General features: G+C 39.5%; 1 protein-coding gene across 9 annotated transcripts in view; it reads left to right on the forward strand.

The window, feature by feature from the left end:
* PDE1C (phosphodiesterase 1C) overlaps positions 1-23,046 on the forward strand; it is a 582,509-nt gene that overhangs the window by 467,801 nt on the left and 91,662 nt on the right. For 7 of the 9 annotated variants that reach the window (XM_032304733.1, XM_032304738.1, XM_032304734.1 and 4 more), the window contains 5 exons: positions 12,242-12,355; positions 14,225-14,407; positions 15,366-15,432; positions 20,582-20,698; positions 22,872-23,012. In XM_032304733.1, the coding sequence (XP_032160624.1) occupies positions 12,242-12,355; positions 14,225-14,407; positions 15,366-15,432; positions 20,582-20,698; positions 22,872-23,012 (622 nt within the window). Of the gene's footprint in view, positions 1-3,409; positions 3,470-12,241; positions 12,356-14,224; positions 14,408-15,365; positions 15,433-20,581; positions 20,699-22,871; positions 23,013-23,046 lie in introns of those variants that run through there. The other 2 variants (XM_032304740.1, XM_032304741.1) reach the window with 2 other exon arrangements.

The raw sequence follows: 23,046 nt of genomic DNA on the forward strand, positions 1-23,046 counted from the left end.
ATCGATCTGAGGACTCTGGGATCATGACCTGAGCAGAGGGCAGAGACTTTAACCTACTGAGCCACCCAGGCGCCCCTGTGTCCCTTTTTCTAAATTAAACTTTTCTGTTGAGATAGATGCAGATTATTACAAGAAATAATAGGGGGAGATTTCCCACATACTTTTTACCCAGCTCCCCCAGTGGGAACATTTTGTAAAACTGTAGTACAACCAGGATATTGACATGAGCACAATCTGCTTATCTTTCTCGATCCCCCATTTTTATTGTATTTGTGTATGCACATCTGTTTCGTTCTATGAAACTTTATTACCCATGTAGGTCTATGCATTTTTACCACACTCAGGATCCAGGATAGTGCTATCACCACAGGCTCCTTTTATGTTCCCATCTTTGTCCCACTCTCTGCCCCCTCCCACTCCTGGCAGCCACTAACCTGTTCTTCATTTCACAGTCCTGTCATTTTAAGAACGCGATACAAATGGAATCCTTTAGTATATAACCTTTGGGATTGCCTTTTTTCACTCTGGGTAATTTCTTTGAGAACTATCTCGCTTTTATCAGAAAGTTCGGGAACTTATCTCATAATCAGCATGATTATGTTTCTCAGTTTAGTAGGATTATAAAGTTATTTCATACACATCCCATTTGATCCTTTCAACAAGGTAGAAAGAAAAGAGTTAAAAGGAAAACAAGTGTAGGTGACAGGATTCCGTGTTCCAGCTGTGGCTGAGGTTGGCTGGCTCTCCAGCAAACCAGCTCCCTCACCTCCCACACAGCCAGACTACATCTTCTAGCTTTTCTCCTGGAAGGGCATGACCATGCGACTGGTTTCTGGACAATGGGAAGTGACCAGTGGTGATGAATTTCAATTGTAACCTGGTTCAAAAAACCCTCCCACCTGTGTCTTTCCACATTCTCTTTCCTTCTGTGGCCATCTTGGAACCTTTGTCGAGCTTGATGGAGCCACGAGGTTGGGACAAACAACCCTGATTGAACTTTCCTGAATCTCTTGACCTTTAGAGCTGTGAGTCACCAGAGGTATGGGGGTGGCCACTGTGGATTTGGAGGCAGTGGAAGGGAGGGAACAATTGCAGATGGTAACACTTCCTTTCCTACCATTTCCTCCGGGGCCTGGTGGGGCTGCCTCCTGTCCTAGCCCAAGGACACGCACTGCACTGTCCTCACACAAAGCACCCTTGACTCACCTTGGGAGTGTCTCAAGGTTTTGGGGGGGGGCTGTTTTTTAATTTCTTTTGTCTGTGTGTGTTTTATTTTATTTATTTATTTTTTATTTCTATAGTTCTGGAATTAATCTCAAGGAAGGGAGCTGGGCTAACTCAGCATCTTTTTAGCCATTCTTTGTAGGTTTTTATCCATGAATTCATTTTATTTATTTCTGTTATAAAACCAAAAGTTGGGGAGAAAGGTAATCCTGCATTTATCTTATTAAAATATACTATGTTTCTAGTATGGTAGGATTTCTGTGATTTTGCTGGGTGAGTGAGCTTTAGCTTCTCTGGATAATCATACCAATGCAATGCAATTCAGACTGAACAAGGAGCTGAGTTCAAGGAAGGAAAACGAGGGAGCCATGGGGCTGGGTTGACTCTCAAGATGTAGAGAAACATGTTTGTGTGTGGTTTCAACCTGCCTAAATCTTCCACAGACTTTCCTCTGATGTTTGCTCATTTCCCTTTTCTCATTACCACCATTCAAAGATGTTTTTAGTTTTTCTCATTCCTTTGGTCTATCGAAACAGATGTTTTTGAAGTGGCATGTTTATCCACAGACAGAAGTGATGGCGATTCTTTGCACATGAATAGCTGCAAATGAAAAATGGCTTCTAGAACTTACCTATTGGCAGCCTGGCAGGATTTCATCTCCCCCCTGCACAGTCCCCAGCATGGCCTGTGGTGGATTCTGAAGGATGCTCTTTGTATTGTATTCTTTGTATTTTTTTTTCCTGAAGAAAGTGGGCCAATAAAGTGGGTTCTTACTAGCATCCTTTCCTCCTAAGCTCTGCCTGAGAAGAGTCATAACTTTAGAGAGGCAGTGTTTTCTTTCAGGAATAAAGATTTTCTTAGCCTAATTGTGCGTCTTGCACTTTTTTTTTTTTGTTTGTTTTTTTTGTGCGCTGTCTCCTTTTAACAGAATGTGTGAGTTGAGTGACAGTTATAACAAGTTGAGGGATAAACCGGTTTTGAGGAAATATTTCTCTAGAAGACCAAGAATGACTACAGGGGGCCCCTTTCTCAAGCACTGCATTACATTACTACAAGAACTCTTGCAGGAGGACAGTCAATATTGGAAACTCAAAATGAACTGAAGCTTTAACCTTGGGTCATAATACTTCCTGAAAGACCATCAAAATAGAAACCTTCTTTTGACCTGAACAGAGTTTTCTGTCTAGTGTTGCTAGTGAGCTGGCATGCGTGTGCACACATGCTCACTCCCTCTCTCGCCCACAAACATGCATCCTGAAAGGAGATATACTCTGTAGAACAGAAAGCAGAAGACGACTGACTGTGCAGGTATGTTTCATGGTGTAGCTTCATGAAAACAAAAGGAATGCAAATATCCATCATCCACAGTAACCAAGAGAGTTATAGCAATACCTTTGAGTAGGCATCCAAAAAATGGGCCCATGCTGATGGACCAGAACAGTCACATGGAGAACAGGATAATTCAAAAGCAGTTTGTGTTTAGCTGTTTTAATTATTCTTGTGCAGGTTCCCTTGCCTGCTTATGTTGTGCGTATATTAATATAAAAGGACAGGTGCACATCCTTATACATAACCAGCTGAACGTTGAGAGGAGAAGGCTGGAATAGCGCAGTGGTAGAGGGACACAGCCCCAGAACTGAAAACTTCATAAGACTTGGTATTTGGGAGTATACATTCTTCAGCTTTGTTCCTTTTTATTCAAAACCATATTGGGTATATTTGGTTGCATTTCCAAATAGATTTTAGAATTAGCCTGTCGATTTCCACCAAATGACCTGCCGAGAATGTATTTGGGATTAGTTTGTGTGTATAGATGAATTTAGGCAGAATTCATATTTCTTAAATACCCTGAGGTTTAAATTTCATGAATGTGGATTCTTTAATTTATTTAGGCCATTTATATATCTCTTAAAAATATTTTATAGTTTTTCTCTATAGAGTTCTTTTTTGTCTTTTATAAGGTTTATTTCTGTATACTTTTTATTATGATTTTTTGTAGTAGTACCCTTTTCCAATTGTTTATTGCTATTTATTCAGTGACTTTGCTAAATTCATCTTTTAATCACAATACTTCCTTTGTAAATTATTTTAGATCTCCTGTCTATGTATGATTTCATCTGCATTAATAATTTTATTTTTTCCTTTGCAGTCTGTATACATTTTATTTCTTCTCTTTTCTTTCTTGAGCTGGTGAGAAGTTCCCATGCAGGCTTGAAGGGAAGTAGTGGTAATAGATGGCCCCATGGTAAGTTAGCTAGCTCAACAGGAAAGCTTACTGTATTTTAGTATTATGCATTATGATGTTTGTTGTAGTACTTTGGTTTTAAAGACCTGGTATCAGATGTAGAAAATCTACTTTTTCTCCTTCTTTGGGAAGAAACCCATTATGAATAGGGGTTTCCTCAAATACTTGTTCTAAATCTGTTTTGAAGATTGTATCAAGAGATTTTTTTCCCCTTTCTTTCCTTTTAAAATAATGAATAATATTTATTCATTGATTTAAAATATTAAAACAAGCTTGCATTCTTGCAAAGTGTGCTTGGTGTTTGCTTTCCATTTTATTTAACTTGTTCTTTTTCTGTTTCTTGAGATGGATTAATTTATTCTTTTCCTAATTTCTTCAGATGGATAATGAAATCACTTATTTTCAGATTTTCTCCTTTTCTAATATATTTAGTTAAGTCTATATATTCCCTCTTAGAACTGCTTTACTTATATGCTGCAAGTTTTGATGTATGATTTTTCATTAATATTTAGAATTATTTTCTCATTTAGTCTTTGGCCCATGATTATTTAGAAGCATATTCCCAAATTTTCAAACATTTAGAATATTTTCTTCCTTCCTTCCTTTCTTTCTAAGATTTTATTTATTTGAGAGAGAGCAAGAGAGAGCATGAGTGGGGTGGGAAGAGGGGAAAAGGAAGGGGCAAAGGAAGAAGCAGGTGGGACTTGATCCTAGGATCCTGAGATTATGAACTCAGCTGAAGGTAGACTTAACCAAGTCTACCTGGAGCCACCCAGGCACCCCCAAACATTTAGAATATTTTAAATCACTTTTTTTATTGATTGCAGCCTGACTTACACTGTTGTTAAAGAACACTGTCTGATTTCAGTTGTTTGGAATTAATGTTGAGATTTTTGCTATGATCCAGCCTATGGTCAGTTTTGATAACTGTTACTTATACACTTGAAGAGAGTATTTTATTCTGCAACTGGGTGTAGTGTTCAGTATGTGTTTAATTAGTCAGTTTTCTTAGTGATGCTATTTAAAGTCTATAACCTTATTATTTTTTTAAATCATTAATGACTTATACAGAGAAGTATGTTAAAATATAGATATGGACTTAGACAGCTGGTTTTTTTCTTATGTGAAAGAGTAATTAGAGCCCAGTTATCTATTTAAATCTATTTGAATATCTGCCTAAGCATGTATTATTAGGAACCATAAAAACAAAATTGTCTTTTATTTATGAGATTAGCAAAAGGTAAAAGTTACACAACTAGTCTATTTTTGCCAGTCATCAATTTGATGGTCTTCTTGCTTTTGGTTTGGAGGTAACTAAATCAGGAAGCCACATGCCTAAAATAAGTCCTTTTTCAGAAACTATGAAAAGCAGTAATCCATACTACCACCAAACTCTTGCAGCATCCTACCATGGGACTATCACATGAGAGATGATATTTGTACTACTCTGTTCAGGCTACAAGACAAACCTCATTATAACAAAAACGTATAGAATTTTCCCATTTGTTAAGGACCAGCTCTCCTCTACTCTGTGGCTAGATCGATCTTTTAAAATGCAGATCTTATCATACCATTCCCCTACCCGATTTAAAAATTCTCCAGGGGATCCCTAATATCTCCAGGAAAAAATTAAATTTCTTCAGCTTGGCATGATAAGCCCACCAGGGTCTAGTTTCTTTCTGCCTTCTTCTAATGTCTTATCTCTTCACATATCCTTAAGCTCCAGCTACCCATGGATTTCCCTGCATGGATCACAGTCTTCTGGCTGTTCTCTCAGTCCAGAGTGTGCCTTTTTTTTTTTTTTAATCCCATCTTGCTTGCCTGGCTGATACTTAGGTGGCCTCCAGTGGCTCTGATGTCACGTCCTCAAGGGAGGGCCTTGTGTTTTGTATATGCTTTCTTAGCACCCTCACCACCTCTGTCATCATGCTTTGCTATACCTCGAGGTAGGGGCTGATGAGCCTTCATCTTCCCTAATTAAGGGAAGGCACTGTGTTTTCTCTTTCTGGATAGTTAGAGACTGTCACAGTGCCTGCACCCAGAAAGCACACAGCAAATATTGAATGAGTGTTTCAAGGGCAGCCATCTTAATTAATTATAAAAACAAACAAATGACCAGAAGAACACTCAGGTGGCATTAAAGCATACGCCTGAAGGTCACTTAGAGTATCCCATTTGGAGGAATTGTTTTAATTTTCTTTCTATGGCATTTAAGTAAGTGACAGAGGGATGGGAGTGACATGGAGGAAACAGGTGTGTGAAAAGTACACAAGAGACGCCTTTGCCTTACAAATACACGGATGTGATAAGCTGAAGCATTGAGGTTTTTATTCAAAAGAGTTTGTAGGACTCATGATTCACTGAGACATGTACAGGAAGTGTTTTAAAAGATCCAGTTCCCTTTTATGTTCTTTCAAACTAAACAAAGCCTGTCGTTGGCCACCCCGGCATTTTAGGGAGTTACTCACCATTCTCAGAGGGAATGACCTTGGGCAGAAAGGACAGACATAAGAAAACACATTTCCTGGCTTTTTATTCCAATTTATTTTTGCTCCATAGGCTTTTCTGATTATTTCATTGTAGTCGTGTGTAAAGCTCAGCACATGTGTATGCTTTCAAGGCATAGTATTATAGGGTTTTCAGGACCTTACTAGGGTGGGGAATAGTGCCTAGTTCATTGTAGGGCAATTTTCTGGGTTATGAAGTTGAGTCATAAAGTTATCTCCTGGGGGGTCCAGTTGGCTCAGTCTGGTTGAGCATCTAGCTCTTGATCTCAGCTCAGGTCTCCATCTCAGGGTCATGAGATCAAGCCCTGTGCTGGGCTCCATGCTGGCTATGGAACCTACTTAAAAAAAGAAAAACTTGGGGCACCTGGGTGGCTCAGTCATTGGACGTCTACCTTTGGCTTGGGTCATGATTCCAGTGTCCTGGGATTGAGCCCTGCATTGGGCTCCCTGCTCCGTGGGAAGCCTGCTTCTCCCTCTCCCACTCCTTCTGCTTGTGTTCCTGCTCTCACTCTCTCTCTTTCTTTGTCAAATAAATAAATAAAATCTTTAAAAAATAAAAAGGAAAAGTTATTTCATAATAAAATCAATCCCCTTAGCCCTAGAAATTATCTTTGTGCAAAAAAAAAAGAAGACGTTCTCTTTTCTATTCCAACAGCCTTTTCAAATTCCAAAATACAGTGTTCAGCCTTTCCTTCCTTAGTTCCTCTCTTGTGACGCTTTTATGCATTTCAGATAATTGCATAGTCTCAAGGTAACTCAGCATCCAGGACTTGCCCTGGGCTTGAGGGCACAGAAAACTGAAGAAGCACAGCATTTCATCATATGTCTTATAGCCAGGAAGCCTGTAGAAAACAGTGTCTGTGGAGAAACGGAGGACTCCCGTAAGGCTGCCGTGGTTCATCCACAACGAAATTACATGCTATCCTAACAGAAAGGCGTGTTGCCAAAGTTTGAAAGCATAAGCTATTCCTAAAATGGTGTTGCACTTCTATATTGGAACTATTATCTGGCAGCCATGGTGACAGAAATGGATGGAGTGCTGGAAACTATGAACATTCACTTAGAAGAGGAGCTTTATTATTGTTATTGTTGTATATTTCCTTTTCCCCTCCTTCAACTTTCTCCCTCCCTCTCTTTAGGTGCCTGAACCAGAATTATTTATGAATAGTATTAAATAGCTAGTTATATGGTGTACAGCTTACCATGGGATCTGTCCTTGGGGACATAGACTTTTAGGTGAAATGAACCCACATGGAAAAACATCCAGACGGATTTCAGGAGGAGAGCAAAGGAAGGCATCGGAGCCTTCCCGCCTTAGCCAGTGTTCTCCAGGGTTAACAAAAATACTTTAGGGCGCCTGGGTGGCTCAGTGGGTTAAGCCGCTGCCTTCGGCTCGGGTCATGATCTCAGGGTCCTGGGATCGAGTCCCGCATCGGGCTCTCTGCTCAGCAGGGAGCCTGCTTCCCTCTCTCTCTCTGCCTGCCTCTCTGACTACTTGTGATCTCTCTCTGTCAAATAAATAAATAAAATCTTTAAAAAAAAAAAAACTTTATAACGTGGCTATGAGATACTTTATAACAAGGCTATTTTCAGGCAACCCTTCTTAAGATGGATTCAGATCTAGGGAAAACCTAAACTGTGCTGGAAAATAGGGGAGGATGCCCCCTTATTTCCAGATACTTCAGGAATTTTCAAAATTTTTGAATCTCGTTGGTGTCAGTAGAGAAAGGGCCCATTTGAAACTTTTTCATTCACGAAGCAGCAATTTCACCAAGAGGCAGGTGGTAGGTGGGGAAGGATGGGGCATCATGTTCCAGGAGTGATAAAGAGGAGAGGGTGGACGGAGGGACCAGTGGAGGAACACCCACCTGAATGCTCTCTTCGAGCCCAACAATACTTGACAATAGGACATCTGGAACCTTCCAGGGCTTGTGTGACAGCTGTATAAAGCATAATGCCGGCAGCTATGTGGGCAGGGACAGGTATGGATTGTACCTGGTGGGTGCCAGTCCAAGTAGGAGCTTGGTATCTAAAAAGTTGGTCACCATTTACTTTTTTTTTTTTAAGTTCATGTAGTCTTTCTATTGTCAGATTTTGTTTCTTTGTAATTTCTTTTCTTGTCTCAGTAGATTTGCTTTTTATTACATTATGATTTCAGCTTTCACCTTTGTTTCACAGATCCACGTTTTCTTGAATTTTATTGAACACAAAGTAGATGTTCCCTAAAATTTACCATTAGTACATTTGTTGCCATTCATACATTTTATTTTCAAAAAGTGAGTCCTGGACACCTGGGTGGCTCAGTGGGTTAAAGCCTCTGCCTTCAGCTCAGGTCACAATCTCAGGGTCCTGGGATCCAGCCCCGTATCGGGCTCTCTGCTCAGCAGGGAGCCTGCTTCCCCCTCTCTCTCTGCCTGCCTCTCTGCCTACTTGTGATCTCTGTCTCTCTGTCGAATAAATAAATAAAATCTTTTTTTAAAAAAGTGACTCTTTTCTTTGCATTTTGAGTGTGGTATTCTCTGCATTCTTGAATGCTGAAATCTTTTTGTTGATATATATATTTTTTCTGTTTGGTTGTTTTTGAATAAAGAGAGGTGGATGTCAGCTAGGTGTTCTCCTTAAACACAGTGGGTGTGTTCTAGGTTTCCTTTATGTCTGCCAGGGTGTTGATAGAACCTTTTACTCATCTCACAAGCTGAGAAACGGAAGTAGATATGAATTTTTAGTACTTTTTATGTATCTTAAAGATACCTCATTCTATATTATTTCTTCTCTGGATTTGTTGAAGCCATTGGGTTATGTGTTTTGCTTCTGTTTACAACTATCTGTCAGGGCAGACCTTCACACCAGCTATATAAATGTGGGTATGCCCAGTGTTGGTCTGGTACTCTTGGAGACTACATCAGGATGGAGCCCCGTACTCTTGATTTTCTGCCACTTGTGGCACTCAGCCTGGGACTTTCCAGGGGAGGTGGTTTTCAGTGCTCTGGTCTGAACTGTTGAATGGAATTCCAGGTGATGCTTTCACCAGGCACCTCACCCCTGCTTTGGCCTATGGCCCTGGTTGCCAGATCCCAGGATAATAGGAAGCTTTTCCAGGCTTGATTGCCCTAATACTGTGCTTTCCTGGGAGCGGGAATCGTTCATAATCATGGATTCAAATTGAAACTCTATATGATGTTCTTGGTCATTTCAGTTGTTTTTGACTGATTATCATTGGTTTTTAGTTCACGAAAGTGACGTAGGAAGCCCTTCTACTAGGAACTTCTTTTCTCTTAGGAAAAGAAGTGTCAGTCATTTTCATATTTACTTGACTTCGCATAATTAGCACTGTATTTCATCTGCCACTTTTAAAAACTCTTTTGAAACTACTTGTCTATTTTGTAAAGATGGGCTTTGTTGAATCTAAGTCACATATCCGTAGTCCACTTAATGGGAGACCTAGGAATCTACTCCCACCCTTGAAAGATCACTGTTCTAGAATATGCCTTCAAGTTTTTTGTTTTTGTTTTTTAGAAAATCATATTAATGATGAAATTTTGAACTTGCCCACACCTGAGAATATGTTTTTTGGCAATTCTACTAAATATAGGTATAGACATAGATATCTTAAATTATACCACATTATTCTCAAAAAACGGTATGACTGTTAAATGGCTTTCTGGTATTTGGCATGGTAGAAGTCTATGGCCAACTTACATTCTGTTACTTTCTAAGTCATATATTTTATTTTCTAAGATTTGCCAGTTCTTTTCTCTATTGTTTGAAATAGAAAATTACAACAGCATATGTTGGATGTTTTTATGTATTTTTTTTCCTGGTTTTATCTGATCCCTTTTTATCTGCTTATAAAGATTTTTTTTCAGTCTAGGAAAACTTATTCGATTAAAGCTGCTTAAGTTTGTTTATTTCTTATGGAAGACCTATTATAGGTGGACAGGATTATATGGTTCTGATTTTTATTAATGTTATATTTGCCTAGTCATTTTTTTTTCTTTTTGTCATTTTTCCTCTTAGTTTTCTCAATCTCTCAATAGTCAGTCATGTCAATTCCTGGTAGAATCTTCAAGCCCCAAATGAAGAGAGAAAATTTTAAAAATTCTTAAATTTACCTTCATTTTACTTTGCTAGTTGAGAGTCCAGACAGCTTGGGGGTGGTTGGGCCCCTGGAGGTGAGAGTCAAAATCAGAGGCAAACCTAGCCAGGAATGTGTTTTGCTAAAGAACTTCCAAACCTTATTTGGAATAGATCTCAGGGCTCACAGCTACAATCTCCCCATTCTTTGGCAGACTGGCCGTCCACTCTGTGTGAGTGACTGGTAAGCCCTTCCATGCCAACTCCCTGTCCTGCTGTCCCTGAAACCCAGAACACCTCCTAATGGGAACCACAGGGCTGATCCTCACCCCTGGGCCCACAGAGGCCTCTGCTGGTTTCCTTTGTCTACTTCCCTGTTAACATGTTGGAGAGTCATAAGTCAGGTAGTGACCACGCTCAATCTCATTTCTTTTGTATTTTACATTGTTGAAATCCCTGGGAATTTCTTTTGTATGGCTGATCATACTGTTTAAGGTGGATCCAGAGTTTTTCCTCAGTCTTTGCTGCTGATCGTTTTCATGGAGATCTGGAGGGGAATAATTTACACCTTGCCACAAAGTAAACTATCCTCACTTAGGATGGCAAATCTTGAGAATATTTTGAAGTCAGGAGAGTGCAAATAGACTTGGGAGATGGAGACTTGATAATAATCTTAAGTATATTGCTAGAATGTTTCCCATCTGGTTGCCTGGGATCATCAAGGTCACTGAATAACAACAATGACAATGAAGGTAACAATTGCCTTTAGAAAAACAACCAGGAAAGGGGAAATGTTGGTCAAAGAATATAGACTTAGTTTTGAGGTGAATAAATTCGGGGGATCTAATGTGTTTTGGTAATTATAATTAGCAAGTTATTAGCTTCAAATATTGTATACTTGAAAGTTGCTAAGAGTAAATCTTTAATGTTCTCACCATGAAAAAAGTTATAATTGTCTGAGGTGATGGATGTGTTAACTAACCTTATTGTGGTAATTGTTTTGCAATATATATGTGTATCCAATCACCATGTTGTATACCTTACACAATGTGATATGTTAATTATACTAAATAAAGCTCAAAAAACCTCATGTTTGATGTGAATATATTAATATCACAACACATATATCACATATATTACATATATTATTTATGATATAAAGTTTGATTTAACTTTATATCAACTTAGAAAATTTGGTGGTTGGATCTCCATCATTTAGCTCAGGGAAGTTAAATATCTTACCTGGTATAACATAGCTAATATGTTGTGATGCGGGGCTCAAACCCAAGGTTGTCCTCAAAGCTCCTGTTCTTTCCTTTGCGGGCCATCAAACAGCCTGATGAGTTGTCCAACCTCCACATCTCTGATTTTTACAATGTTCTCAGTTACTGGACTTTGATCATCTGTTGTTATTTTTTTGCTCTCATATATACTAACCCCTTCCCTGTGGGGATAATGTTGATATAAATGAAAGAGCCTACTTTATCATTTCTCTTACACTTTCTGAAACACTTGACTAGCAGGGCGGAAGATCTTGTCTTCAGTACTTTGCTTTACTGTCCAGCCTCTCTCTCTTTTTTTTTTCCTTAAAGCTGAGGTATTTATCTACCCCTAGAGGAATTCCTCTTGCCCAGTAAAGTAATTTATCTTTGTGTATTCCTTATGTAGCCCTCTGTGGGTATTTTGGTGCTCTGAATCTCTTCACCTGTTTTGGAATATGCTTTGACCATGAGGTTGCTCATGCAGGCTCAAGAAGTTGGTCATGGCTAAACAAACAGTTTAATTTTTAACATAGCAGAATCTTAAGTGGTATTTGGTGATGTTGGTGTGGTTCATGCTTTACTATATCCAATTAAAATTTTAAAAATTGAAATTAGAGAAGCAGCAAAATCATTGCTAATTTAAGGAATTCTTAGAAAGATAAAAGACAGCTAGAAGGTCTTGGGGTGGTCTGTGCCTGGTAGTTGAGAACATTGTTGTTCTTGCTTCACAATGGCAAAATCGTATATATTTCTTTTATAATTTGCTCCTTTGAGAAATGCTGGTCAGCTCCATCATTAGATTTCTATTTTCCTTCCCGGTAAATTGGAATAAATAAAAATACTCTGTGCCTGTAAAATGTGCTGCTGGGATTGTAGGATTATTCATGGTCTTCTCTATTCTAATTTAGTTGTGTCTTTTCTCCCCCTAGGTTACGGTCTTTGGTCAAACAATTAGAGAGAGGCGAGGCTTCAGTGGTAGATCTTAAGAAGAATTTGGAATATGCAGCCACGGTGCTTGAATCTGTGTACATTGATGAAACCAGGTAAGCAAAATGTGTCAAAAAGTTAGTACACTGAGGGTCGGTTTTCTGTTATGTGGCTTTTCTGAAATGTCCCCCTTGGCCTGTAATGGGGTACCACTCAAATGGGGGGTGATGGAGCTTGGGTTTCCACAAAACGAAATTTGGACCTCTCTCCTAGCCTCTGTGCCTCCTCATGGGAGAGAGAGCTAACTAAACTTCTCTGACATGGCCATTGTGATAATGAAGTAAGATAATGCAAGAGGAGAAAAAGTGATTTTTAAAAACATGGTAAGATTTCTTCTCAGGTGTAGAGTTCCACTGTAATAATTGCACACTGTTAACCTCAGCCTAAAAATTGTGTTCATGTGTTAATTCACATTGTCTGTCAATGGAGGTTCCTGAAGTGACCTTAAAGCATTTTTCCTCTTAAGGACCCAGAATTCCTCCTTTGATCTTGTACATTATCAATTTTCTTAATAGACTCTTCCCACCTGAATTATCAAAAGGTATTAAAGCACTGCCTGTCACCAAATTCATCTGAAAGGAGCAAAAGTGCTTTTCTTTTGAAAAATGTTGACGTGGTGAATTTGCAAGGCTTTTCTTCTCTTTCCTAATTCAGGCTCCTCTCTCAGGCTTAACTTCTCTATGCCAGATTCCAATCTGAAAGGATTTCTCACAAATCTGAGGAGTATGCACGTGGTGGTTTAGTTTTTGGTGACTTCCTTGGTTCCTAATTTAGGGAAATTTGATAGCATCATTTTTTCCAATGTTACATTTTATCCGTCCTCCAATTGATGTGTCTAAAGGAAAAAATAAAAAACAAAAAACCCAACAACCTTTTTAAAAAACTCTTTTTATTGATACCTGATTACAGCTTATTTTTAGTAGGGCTTAATGTAAGTATAAAATACAATTTTATTATAACTTACCATTATTTATGTTCTCTTCTGGTGGTTTGACCTAGGAACAAATTTGAAAAATTAGCTAAGCATATCTTACAGATGACTTAAATCACTGAGCTCAAATAAGGAACTGCATTATTTTGGAAATTTTGCTTGAATTTAGAATTTACATTTCTGTACTGTTCTATCAAAGTAGAATGAATATCAATTGACATCATTTCCGTTTATAACCACAGATAACTGCGTTGATGTGATTTGGGTAATATTTTACAAAGTCTTTCTTTTTCTTTTAAAAATTTTTAATTTTTTAAAAAATTATTTTTATTTTATGTTAAATTTGTTTTTATTAAAGATTTATTTTATTTATGTATAACTGATGTATAACTTTGTATAGCTTTAAGTTGTACAATGTGTTGAGTTAAGGCATTTATATATTGTAATATAATTACCACCAGAGCATTAGCTGACACCTCCATCATGCCACAGAATCATAATTATTTTTTTGTGGTGGGAACAATTAAGATCTAGTCTCTTAGCAACTCTGAAGTTTGTGATACAGTATTGTTATCTATAGCAAAGTCTTTAAATGTTCTTTTTTTTTTTTTAAACACAAACTAACACCACATGGTCCATCTAAGCAAAGCTCCCTGTGAATGCATTATTAAATGGAAGATTTAGATCCCATTCAAATTCCACAAGATACTGAGGGCTCCTTAGGGGAGTGGGTCTGGGACCCATAGCCTGAGAGGGAGCATACTTGACTTTCTCTGGTTTCTTTGTTTCTTTGTACAGTCTGGTAGAACAAACCATCCTGAAAGACAATGGTGACTTTTATAAGCCTTACCAAAAAGGGGCTGCATTTTTTGTGGCCATTTTTGTTCGGTTTCTTTGTACCTGTGTATTCAGGTGGGGTGGAAAGGAACAGCTGTTCCGAGAGCTCCAAATGCAGGTGTAATCTCAGTGTCCTGGTTGTGTTTCCTGTGTTTAGGAGACTTCTGGATACGGAGGATGAGCTCAGTGACATTCAGTCGGATGCAGTGCCTTCTGAGGTCCGAGACTGGCTGGCCTCCACCTTCACCAGGCAGATGGGGATGATGCTCAGAAGGAGCGAGGAGAAGCCGCGGTTCAAGAGCATTGTCCATGCAGTGCAGGCTGGGATATTTGTGGAGAGGTAAGGAGGCTGCCGTTCAGGGACCAAAGCAGCAAAAAAGACACCTGTTTCCAATAACTGGAAACTTTGCTTTGATGTAATTTTTGTATCTTTATAAACACTGAAAATGCTGGTGGAAACAGGTAGTCATGAAGGAGAGATTGCAAAAACGTATTTGTTTCATCTTTGTAGCTTCAATAGGACAATTCTTTGCCTTTGCTCAGAACTCCTTTCATTGACTAGAAAAGATTTGGTGTCAGTTCAGTCTCCCATTTTTAAAAAAGAACATCATCTAATCCATCGTCTTTTGACATACATGGAACAGGGCAGGGATGCCTTGAGGTTGTTGACCTGGGGGGGTGACAGTTTATTTAAAGGCTTTGAGTTCTCATGATGCTTTCCAGTTTTGTTAGCCATTTTGCTCTTTAAATTAAATTGCCCCCTTCCCCAGAAACAGATTCCAGAAATTGATTTAGTTTTCCTACGATCATTATTTCACAAATCAATTTATTGTTCCTGTAATCCTTATTGCACATTTACAGGTCTTAGAAATGCCATATTCAGTTCAAAGGTCACCTGGGACATTTTTCCTTCTTGTTTTTGAGAGTTCTAAAGAACAAGGTCTTCCAAATGAGTTGCCCATAGGTGTTCCTCATTCAGGTTAAAGTACTTCTTTGCATACTATCTATGCTATATTATAATTCACTTCTGGCAGAAGTAGTGACCCATTTTAATAACTGAATTTCCAATTTGAGGCCCATTGATTAATTTTTGTTTGTTTCCAATGATTCATGTATTTGGGATTGCTTTAATTTCTCTCAAATGTAACTCTGTCTGAGGCCACTTGAATAACTGTGAAAAAGGTTATTAAAAACTGTTTCTTTGTTCACCGGCTGACCCAACTTCTCGTATTTGTCAGTACTTAGTGTAAATCTTCGTAAGAAATAATACTGCATTTTTCCCCCTCTGACTTTGCCAGAATGTATAGAAGAACATCAAACATGGTTGGACTGAGCTACCCACCAGCTGTTATTGAAGCATTAAAGGTAATACCAAAAAAAGTCTGACAGTGTACATGGTATCTTATAAGAGGTACAGTTATATTTGTTGTTAGAGAATAAAAGGCTTTCATTTATGGTTCACTTACAGGTTTTCCAGTCATTCCTGACTTATTCTTTCATTGTTTTTTACTTACCTATTCTTACAGTATCGTGATCTTTTTGCCTTTGACTTGCTAATTTTTTTTTAAAAATCAGACTATGTGGGTCTCATGCCTATCCACATCACCATCAATGGGGTGGGGTCTTTGATGGGATCATAGTTGTATCATTATCTGATTATCTACTCTAAGTCCATTTTGTAGATGAAGAAACTGAGACTTAGTGAGATTTTTAAAAAGATACAGTTAACTAGAGCCAGAAGAACTAAGGTCTGATACCAGAGTTCCAATCACATAGTAAGTGTTCGATAACATTTTCCTCGTGAATGTGTGTCTCCAGAACCTAAACATACTCCTATTTACCTAAGACTCTCACGGAGCCCGAAAGTTCCATGGGAAGTTACACAAGTATTTGAGTTTCAATGAGCTAAATCTTGCAGAATTACTCCCACTCAGGCAAGCTCTTAGAATTGTATAGAATATTCTCTAAGAGCCTCAAAGTGCCTGTATTCCTCTTAGGGCTGTGTCTGTTCAGATCCACTGGCTGGAGGCTGTCCTGGCTGTGCTAAAGCTGATTTGGCTTCTGGATTTGAGCATGGGGGCTGTGCTAAGGGTCAGGATCACTCGGCCAGTTGACACTGCATGGTGTCTATACACGGAATCATGTCATCCATTTGCTTAGGGACATCCTAGCATATGAATGCATGTGTGTGTGTGTTAAGATGGATTTATTTATTTATTTGTTTATTTATTTATTTTTAAGATTTGTTTACTTATTTGACAGAGAGACTGTGAGAGAGGGAACACAAGCAGGGGAAGTGGGAGAGGGAGAAGCAGGCTTCCTGGCAAGCAGGGAGCCTGGTACGGGGCTCAATCCCAGGACCCTGGGGTCATGACCTGAGCCAAAGGAAGACGCCTAATGACTGACGCACTCAGGCACCCCTTATTTATTTAGTTTAGAGAAAGAGAGAAAAAGAGCATAAGCAGGAGGAGCAGAGGGAGAGGGAGAAAGAACCTCAAATGGACTTCCTGCTGAGTGTGGAGCCCAACATGTGGCTAATACCATGACCTTGAGATGATGACTTGAGCTGAAATTGAGAGTAGGGCCCTTAACCAACTGCCCAACCCAGGCGCCCCCATTCTGACTATTGTTATGGCTACTGTTGTCTGTCTCTGCAATCTGAAACATGTATTACATGATACTTAAATTACCTACTTATAGAATCAGGGTTGGGAGAGCTTCATGATCAACCTAATGTCAAGAAAGACTTTTAGGGCCATTTTGATTTTATATTTCAGTCTCTTTCTCTTGCCTAAAGACATTCACTAGTTAAATTTGTGAGACCCTATATTCAAATTGCCAGTTGTCCATTTTCTGTCTCTTAACTCATCCTAAGAACAGAAAAGAAGCTCAAGAAAGATGCAGCAAGAAGACACATGTTTCTTCTTACTCCTCTTCAGTACTCCCCACCCCGTGCCCAGTGCACCAGTGTAATTTACAGCCACATTTGCCATGTAATCAGTGAAATCACTGCATGAGATCTGATGTTTCATAACACCCGCTAGGAAGCTGCATTGATTTTCATAACTGAACCCAAATCATTCAATGAAAGTCTTCGGGACATGAAAAGAGTCCTTTAATTTCTTCTCTTGTCATGAACATAAATACAGGTGGTTATACAAGTATTAAGACATTTATAAAAACATTTCCTCTGGATTGGAGCATCCTTTCTGAAAAAGATGTGGAGTGACCTGGGATATGAAGGTCACTCTCAGATGCCCACATGTTGTCTTTCTGAGGAAAAAGGAACCTAGATGATTCAGACCAAGATTAAATGCTGCTTATCTTAAGTACCCTTAAGTTAACTCTCTGAACTGCTACCCTTCTGCAGAAGTATTGCTGATAATGTGCATAAGTTTAGAGCTGTGTTTTCTCCTGAGCCTGGCCCCTGTTTACTGGGGGATTTTAAGATCTTTTTACAAGGCAGTATTTTCCCCCTCCCTAGACTCTGGTTTTATCTGCAGTTGATTGAAGATGAGTTGGTGGAGTCACACAGATATTTTCTTTCTTTCTTTCTTTCTTTCTTTCTTTCTTTCTTTCTTTCTTTCTTTCTTTCTTCCTTCCTTCCTTCCTTCCTTCCTTCCTTCCTTCCTTCCTTTCTTTCTTTTTTTATTTTTCTGTTTTTAGGTAGTACCTGTTTAAGAAATGGTCATTTCTACTTCACTGCCAGCAGTTTTTATGAAATGGTCATTGCTTTCTTCTATTCCCAGAAAGCACCCCCCTCCAACTGAGAGAGTATAATTCAATAAAATGACTGTCATGCCACAGTCATATTAACCTTTGTGATTAATGTAAGAACAGGGCATGAAATCACATTTAAGTAGGAGAATATCCACCACCAATCTCTAACTTTGAAATATGTTGCAGCATTGTTCTTTTAATTTTTTCCATCCAATATACGCTAGCTTCTGATTTGGGGGAGTCTTATCTCTGGGCTTTTGTGGTGGGGCTATTGGAACTGTAGAAGTGTGTTGTTTAGAAGGTATCACCCTGGGTAGACTCTAGGTTTAAAGTGGAGGAAAAGAGGAGGTTCAGGCTTCCATTACATTAGACTGACAGGAAGTTCCTGAAGTTTTTCCTTGGGAATGGGACTTGGGCCATGTCTGGTAAGAGAAGAAGAATGGCTTAAGATGGGTTAAAGATGGTTAAACTCGGTCCTTGTTAAAAAGGCAGATTCTAGGTCCCAGGCCAGGATTCTGGAAGTCCCTCAGCTGAGAATCAACATTTTTCCTGAGCACTTCAGGTGATTCTGTAGAACATTAAAATTTGAGAATCACAGCAAAGGCTGTGATTAAAAATCACATAAAATGAGTAGTGGGACAAAACATCCCAATGACTATTTACACTCATCCTGTTTCTCTAAGTCCTGAGATCCTGAATCAATCGTGACTTCTTACTGTGATCATTTCTCTATTTTCAGTGATAGTTCTCTTTTTTATTCATTCTGGAGAAGAGTAAACATTGCAGATGTGACAAAGTGTTTTCTCACCTGTTGAGTTGTCAGTGGACTTTTCCTTAGGACTAATGGATGTCATGGCAACATCAATTATAGTAGCTAAGGTGAAGCTTTAGGTCTTGGGTTAATCTTAAAGGGCCCCACTGTTTATGGCCTAGGCCCTATTGGTATATTTAGGGCATGAGGCTTGGGTCACAGCATGTATTCATTGAGTTTACAATCTCCTCTATTGACAATGATAACACTGTTGACAATGATGTCAGTGGTGTTACTACCTAGTTCTGGTACCAAATGGCATTAGACACTTCCTTAAAAGTGGGGGAAGTAACACCTATATGTAGGCATATGAGGATGAGCAAATGTATATAAACCCTTTTCACTCTGCCTGGCACAGACAGTGTGCTCAGCTTGTAGCTATTTCTTTAGTTGTTATAATGGAGGAGAAATGTTAGAAGGCTGAGGTGAGGTTACCACTAAGAGTCAACTGAAACAAGCCAGTTGAAAGCCTTTTGGAAAAGTTTGGCTTTCCCTATATATACTTCAGTTTTCCTGTGCCCTCCTGTCCATGAGGGAGACCCTTAATAGCCTTGGGATGATCTTCAGTGGTTGGGATGTTTGAGGAAGGACAGGGTTGGGATAGATGGATGATGTTGGAATGCACTGAGGGCTGAGGTGAGAGCCCCTCAGGCCAGCAGTTCCAGAAGAGTCTCTTCCAGGGAACCATCTGACTTTTCCTGTTCTCTGTATGGTCTCACATGCGTCCTTGTGTGGTCTCATGTATGTCCACTTATGACAACACACTTTCTATACCTACTGAAAGTGAAATTCTTCTTCTTCTTCTTTTTTTTTTTGGTAAGATTTTATTTATTTGTTAGAGAGAGAAGAACAGGGGGAATGGCAGGCAGAGAGAGAAGCAGGCTGCCTGCTGAAGAAGGAATCCAATGTGGGACTCAATCCCAGGACCCTGAGATCATGACCTGAACCAAAGGCAGGCACTTAACTGACTGAGCAACTCAGGCATCCCTGAAAGTGAAACTCTTGACACAAGAAAACCAAATGACTGTTGCTTTGACTGCTGCTTAAACACACCTTTGTTTACTATATCCACCAGTAGCCGGTTGTAAGTCAAAGACACATCAGACAATGTTTACATCTATTTTGGAGTAGCTATTTATAGACAAGGCTTTGAACTTCAAGACTGATAAAGTTTAAAGACTGATGTGTGAGGAGTGCATTCAGCTTAGCTCTCAGTTTTACCTTTTTTAGTAAAGTGGCTCACAGATATGAGGACTAGGTTCACAGATCAGTGACACCAGAAGTGGTCGCATTTTCCTGTTTTGTGAAATGAAGTCTTTCTCCATGGTTTTAGCTCAGCAGTCTGAACTGAAGGGACACATGATTTGTGTTCCGCATCAAACATGTTTTTTTTAAGTGGATTAACATAATCAACTGTGGACTAAGGAAGTCAGGAGATAATAGTAAGGGACTGGGGAGATGTTTGCAATAGGGAAGCACCTTAGGTTGTCATGAAGTGAAATAAACGTTTGAAATTCAGCAGTGGTAGTGACAGGCTTAATGCAAAGAGCCTGAGATTAGGCATCTGTTGACCGTGTTTGTGTCCTGATCCCACTTGGTCCCTAGTGCTGCCCTTGTGATAGGTCTTAGGGAAATTAACTTACCAGTTTTCTCATCTGTAAGATGTGACAAATAATACCTGCCATTTAGATTCGTTTTCAGGATACATTATGTATTTATCGCTGATCACAATGCCTCACATATGGTAGGCACTCAATAAATTATAGTTGTTCTTGTAAGTAGTAAGACTATTTAATTATGTTATTAGTAAATGCTATGTGGGTCTGCCAAGCTGGGAAAAGTTTGAGGGCAGAAGTGGTGTTAGAGTCTTGGGCTATGAAATCCTGGGTGAAGGTTGTGGGGTGACTCTCCAAGTGGGGAGACAGGTATCTGTACAAGTGGCTGGGGACTTAATGCATTCTTTCTCCCTTCCCTGCCATGCAGGATGTGGACAAGTGGTCCTTTGATGTCTTTTCCCTCAATGAGGCCAGCGGGGATCATGCACTGAAATTCATTTTTTATGAATTACTCACCCGTTATGATCTGATCAGCCGTTTCAAGGTCAGTGCCTACTTTTAAAAAATGCATGCATTTGTCCATCTCTCTTTCTCTCTCTCTTTTATTTTTTTTTTAAGAGAGATTTTATTTGTTTACTTTAGAGAGAGTGAGTGAGAAAGCAGAAGTTTGTTGGGCAAGGGGAGGCAGAACCGGACTCCCCACTGAGTAGGGAGACCAATACAGGGCGTGATCCGAGGACTCAAGGATCATGACCTGAGCCAAAGGCGAGTGTCTAGATGCCCCACATTTGTCCATCCTTCCATGACTTTTGGGTTAAGAACAAGGGAGTCCTTTTAATATAAACTGAAGACTGCTGTGGGACTTGGGAAGCATCATCCAGACTGCCGCTGCCCTGAAGTCTGGTAGTGGGAATGTGTCCTTAAGCCCCTGCCGGGTGGGGCTCACAGCAGGCGAGAGGATGGATCTGCACAGTTTGGTTCCAGTCTTCCTAGAAGTACAGCCTGAAGTGTGGGCTAGCGGGACTCCTCACAGATCTCATTTCAGCCTGATGTCGTGTACTGTCCATCACCGCTGGTGTGGAGACAGTAATGGAGACAGACTGAGCATCTGCTGTCTCTGCAAACTTTTTTTCCCACCCCTTGGCTCAAGCGTAGACAAATGCTCTCACTTATCATCCATGACAGGTCACTGGTATTTCCCAGCCATTCATGCTTCAAATTAATTCTTCAACTTTAAGTAAAGAACATGAATCGTTCCCCGCGTTCAATCCCCTCTGCTTTGTAATACCACTGACTCTAGGGGTCTGGCCAGGTTCTCCAGGGCATCTTTGCATTTGTGTGGTGACATCTCTCCTATCGTGCTCTTCAGATTTCTCTCATCATGGGGGTAAGCCTTTAGAAAATGCAGGGGTTTGGTTTTTTTATTTTTAACATAACGTATTGATTTCTCTTGACGGCATGGTTCTTTATCATTTTCCTAAGGACCGTGTGTACTCGGGAGCATGTTTCCTCCATAGCCATAAATGCTGTATTTATGGTTCTTAATTTCTTTGTGTCAAAAATGGGCCTGAGAATCTGGTGGGTGCTCAGGACCCTTCCCACAGAACAAAGCTTGTGCACATATGCACACCTTTACCTGTCATTTTCTTGGCTCATGGATCTCTCATGAGCAGCCCCGGGAACCTAGGCTTATTCGATATTCGTTTTTAAAACTGATGATGAATTAATCTCTGACATAGGAGAGGCAATATTTAAATTTTTAAGAATCCACAAATGGTAAATATGGAAGGATCTGCTCAAGGAAGAACATGTTATAGACTCTGCTGAAGCATTACAGTAAAGCATTTTCCTGATTTTTTTTTTCTTCCTAACATGCTTATTGGTCTCCTGGAACCCATGCTCTCTCTTTTTCCCCCAGGGTTGTATTTGGTAACTAACCCTAAGCCAAAGAATTAACCTAAAAAGGAAATACGATGAATGTTTTCAGGGTCCCCTTCTTTTGTACAGGCATTTTACAGTTGTTCCTTATTTTCTGCCACATAGAAAATGAAGGTATCTATATTATATGTATTTGAGACAGAAAAGGAATTAGGCTAGTTTGAAATATTATTCCAAAAATTGCAATGCAACAATTATAACTTGCCAAGCAATAGACATAAGAACACAGTCTGTTTCTGTTCTTGTACAGAACAGGCTATCACATGTTTTGTTTTTTAACGAGTGTCCAGTGCATACAATCACTGCTTCTAAAGGGCCCGGTTTTCAGGAGGCAGCAGCTTGTGTTTGTTTTGCAGCCATTTTACAACTTTAGATTTTTATGTACTTTATGTTTTCCCACAAAATACATGAGCTGTGCTACCCGGTATGTATCTGTTTATTTCTCAAGAAATAAAAGACTCTAACCTTTGCTCGGAAAAGAGATGAACACATACCTTTCTGCCCTAAATATTTTTGAGGTGATTCTGGGGTTCTGGACTGAGAACAACAACAACAACAAAACATTCACAGGTCAGACTGTTCTTAACCTAGGGACTTCCTATGAGATTTTCAAATCATTGCTAATTTCTTCAGTAGTTTTTACTAATTTTGCAAAGTTCCAGTCTCTTCATGCGCGATGTTATGCTTCCAGAAAGATGCCGCTCGAGTGACTTCGACTTCTGCTTCCTCACTTAAAGCGACAAAACCACTGACTACTTAACCTTAATGCTTTCTTTCAGATCCCCATTTCTGCCCTTGTCTCATTTGTAGAGGCTCTGGAAGTAGGATACAGTAAGCATAAAAATCCATACCACAATTTAATGCACGCCGCCGATGTTACACAGACTGTGCATTACCTCCTTTATAAGACAGGAGTGGCGGTAAGTACTGATAGGAATTCAAAGATGACACAAA

The sequence above is a fragment of the Mustela erminea genome, chromosome 11 (assembly GCF_009829155.1).
Source record: "Mustela erminea isolate mMusErm1 chromosome 11, mMusErm1.Pri, whole genome shotgun sequence".
Taxonomy (NCBI): domain Eukaryota; kingdom Metazoa; phylum Chordata; class Mammalia; order Carnivora; family Mustelidae; genus Mustela; species Mustela erminea.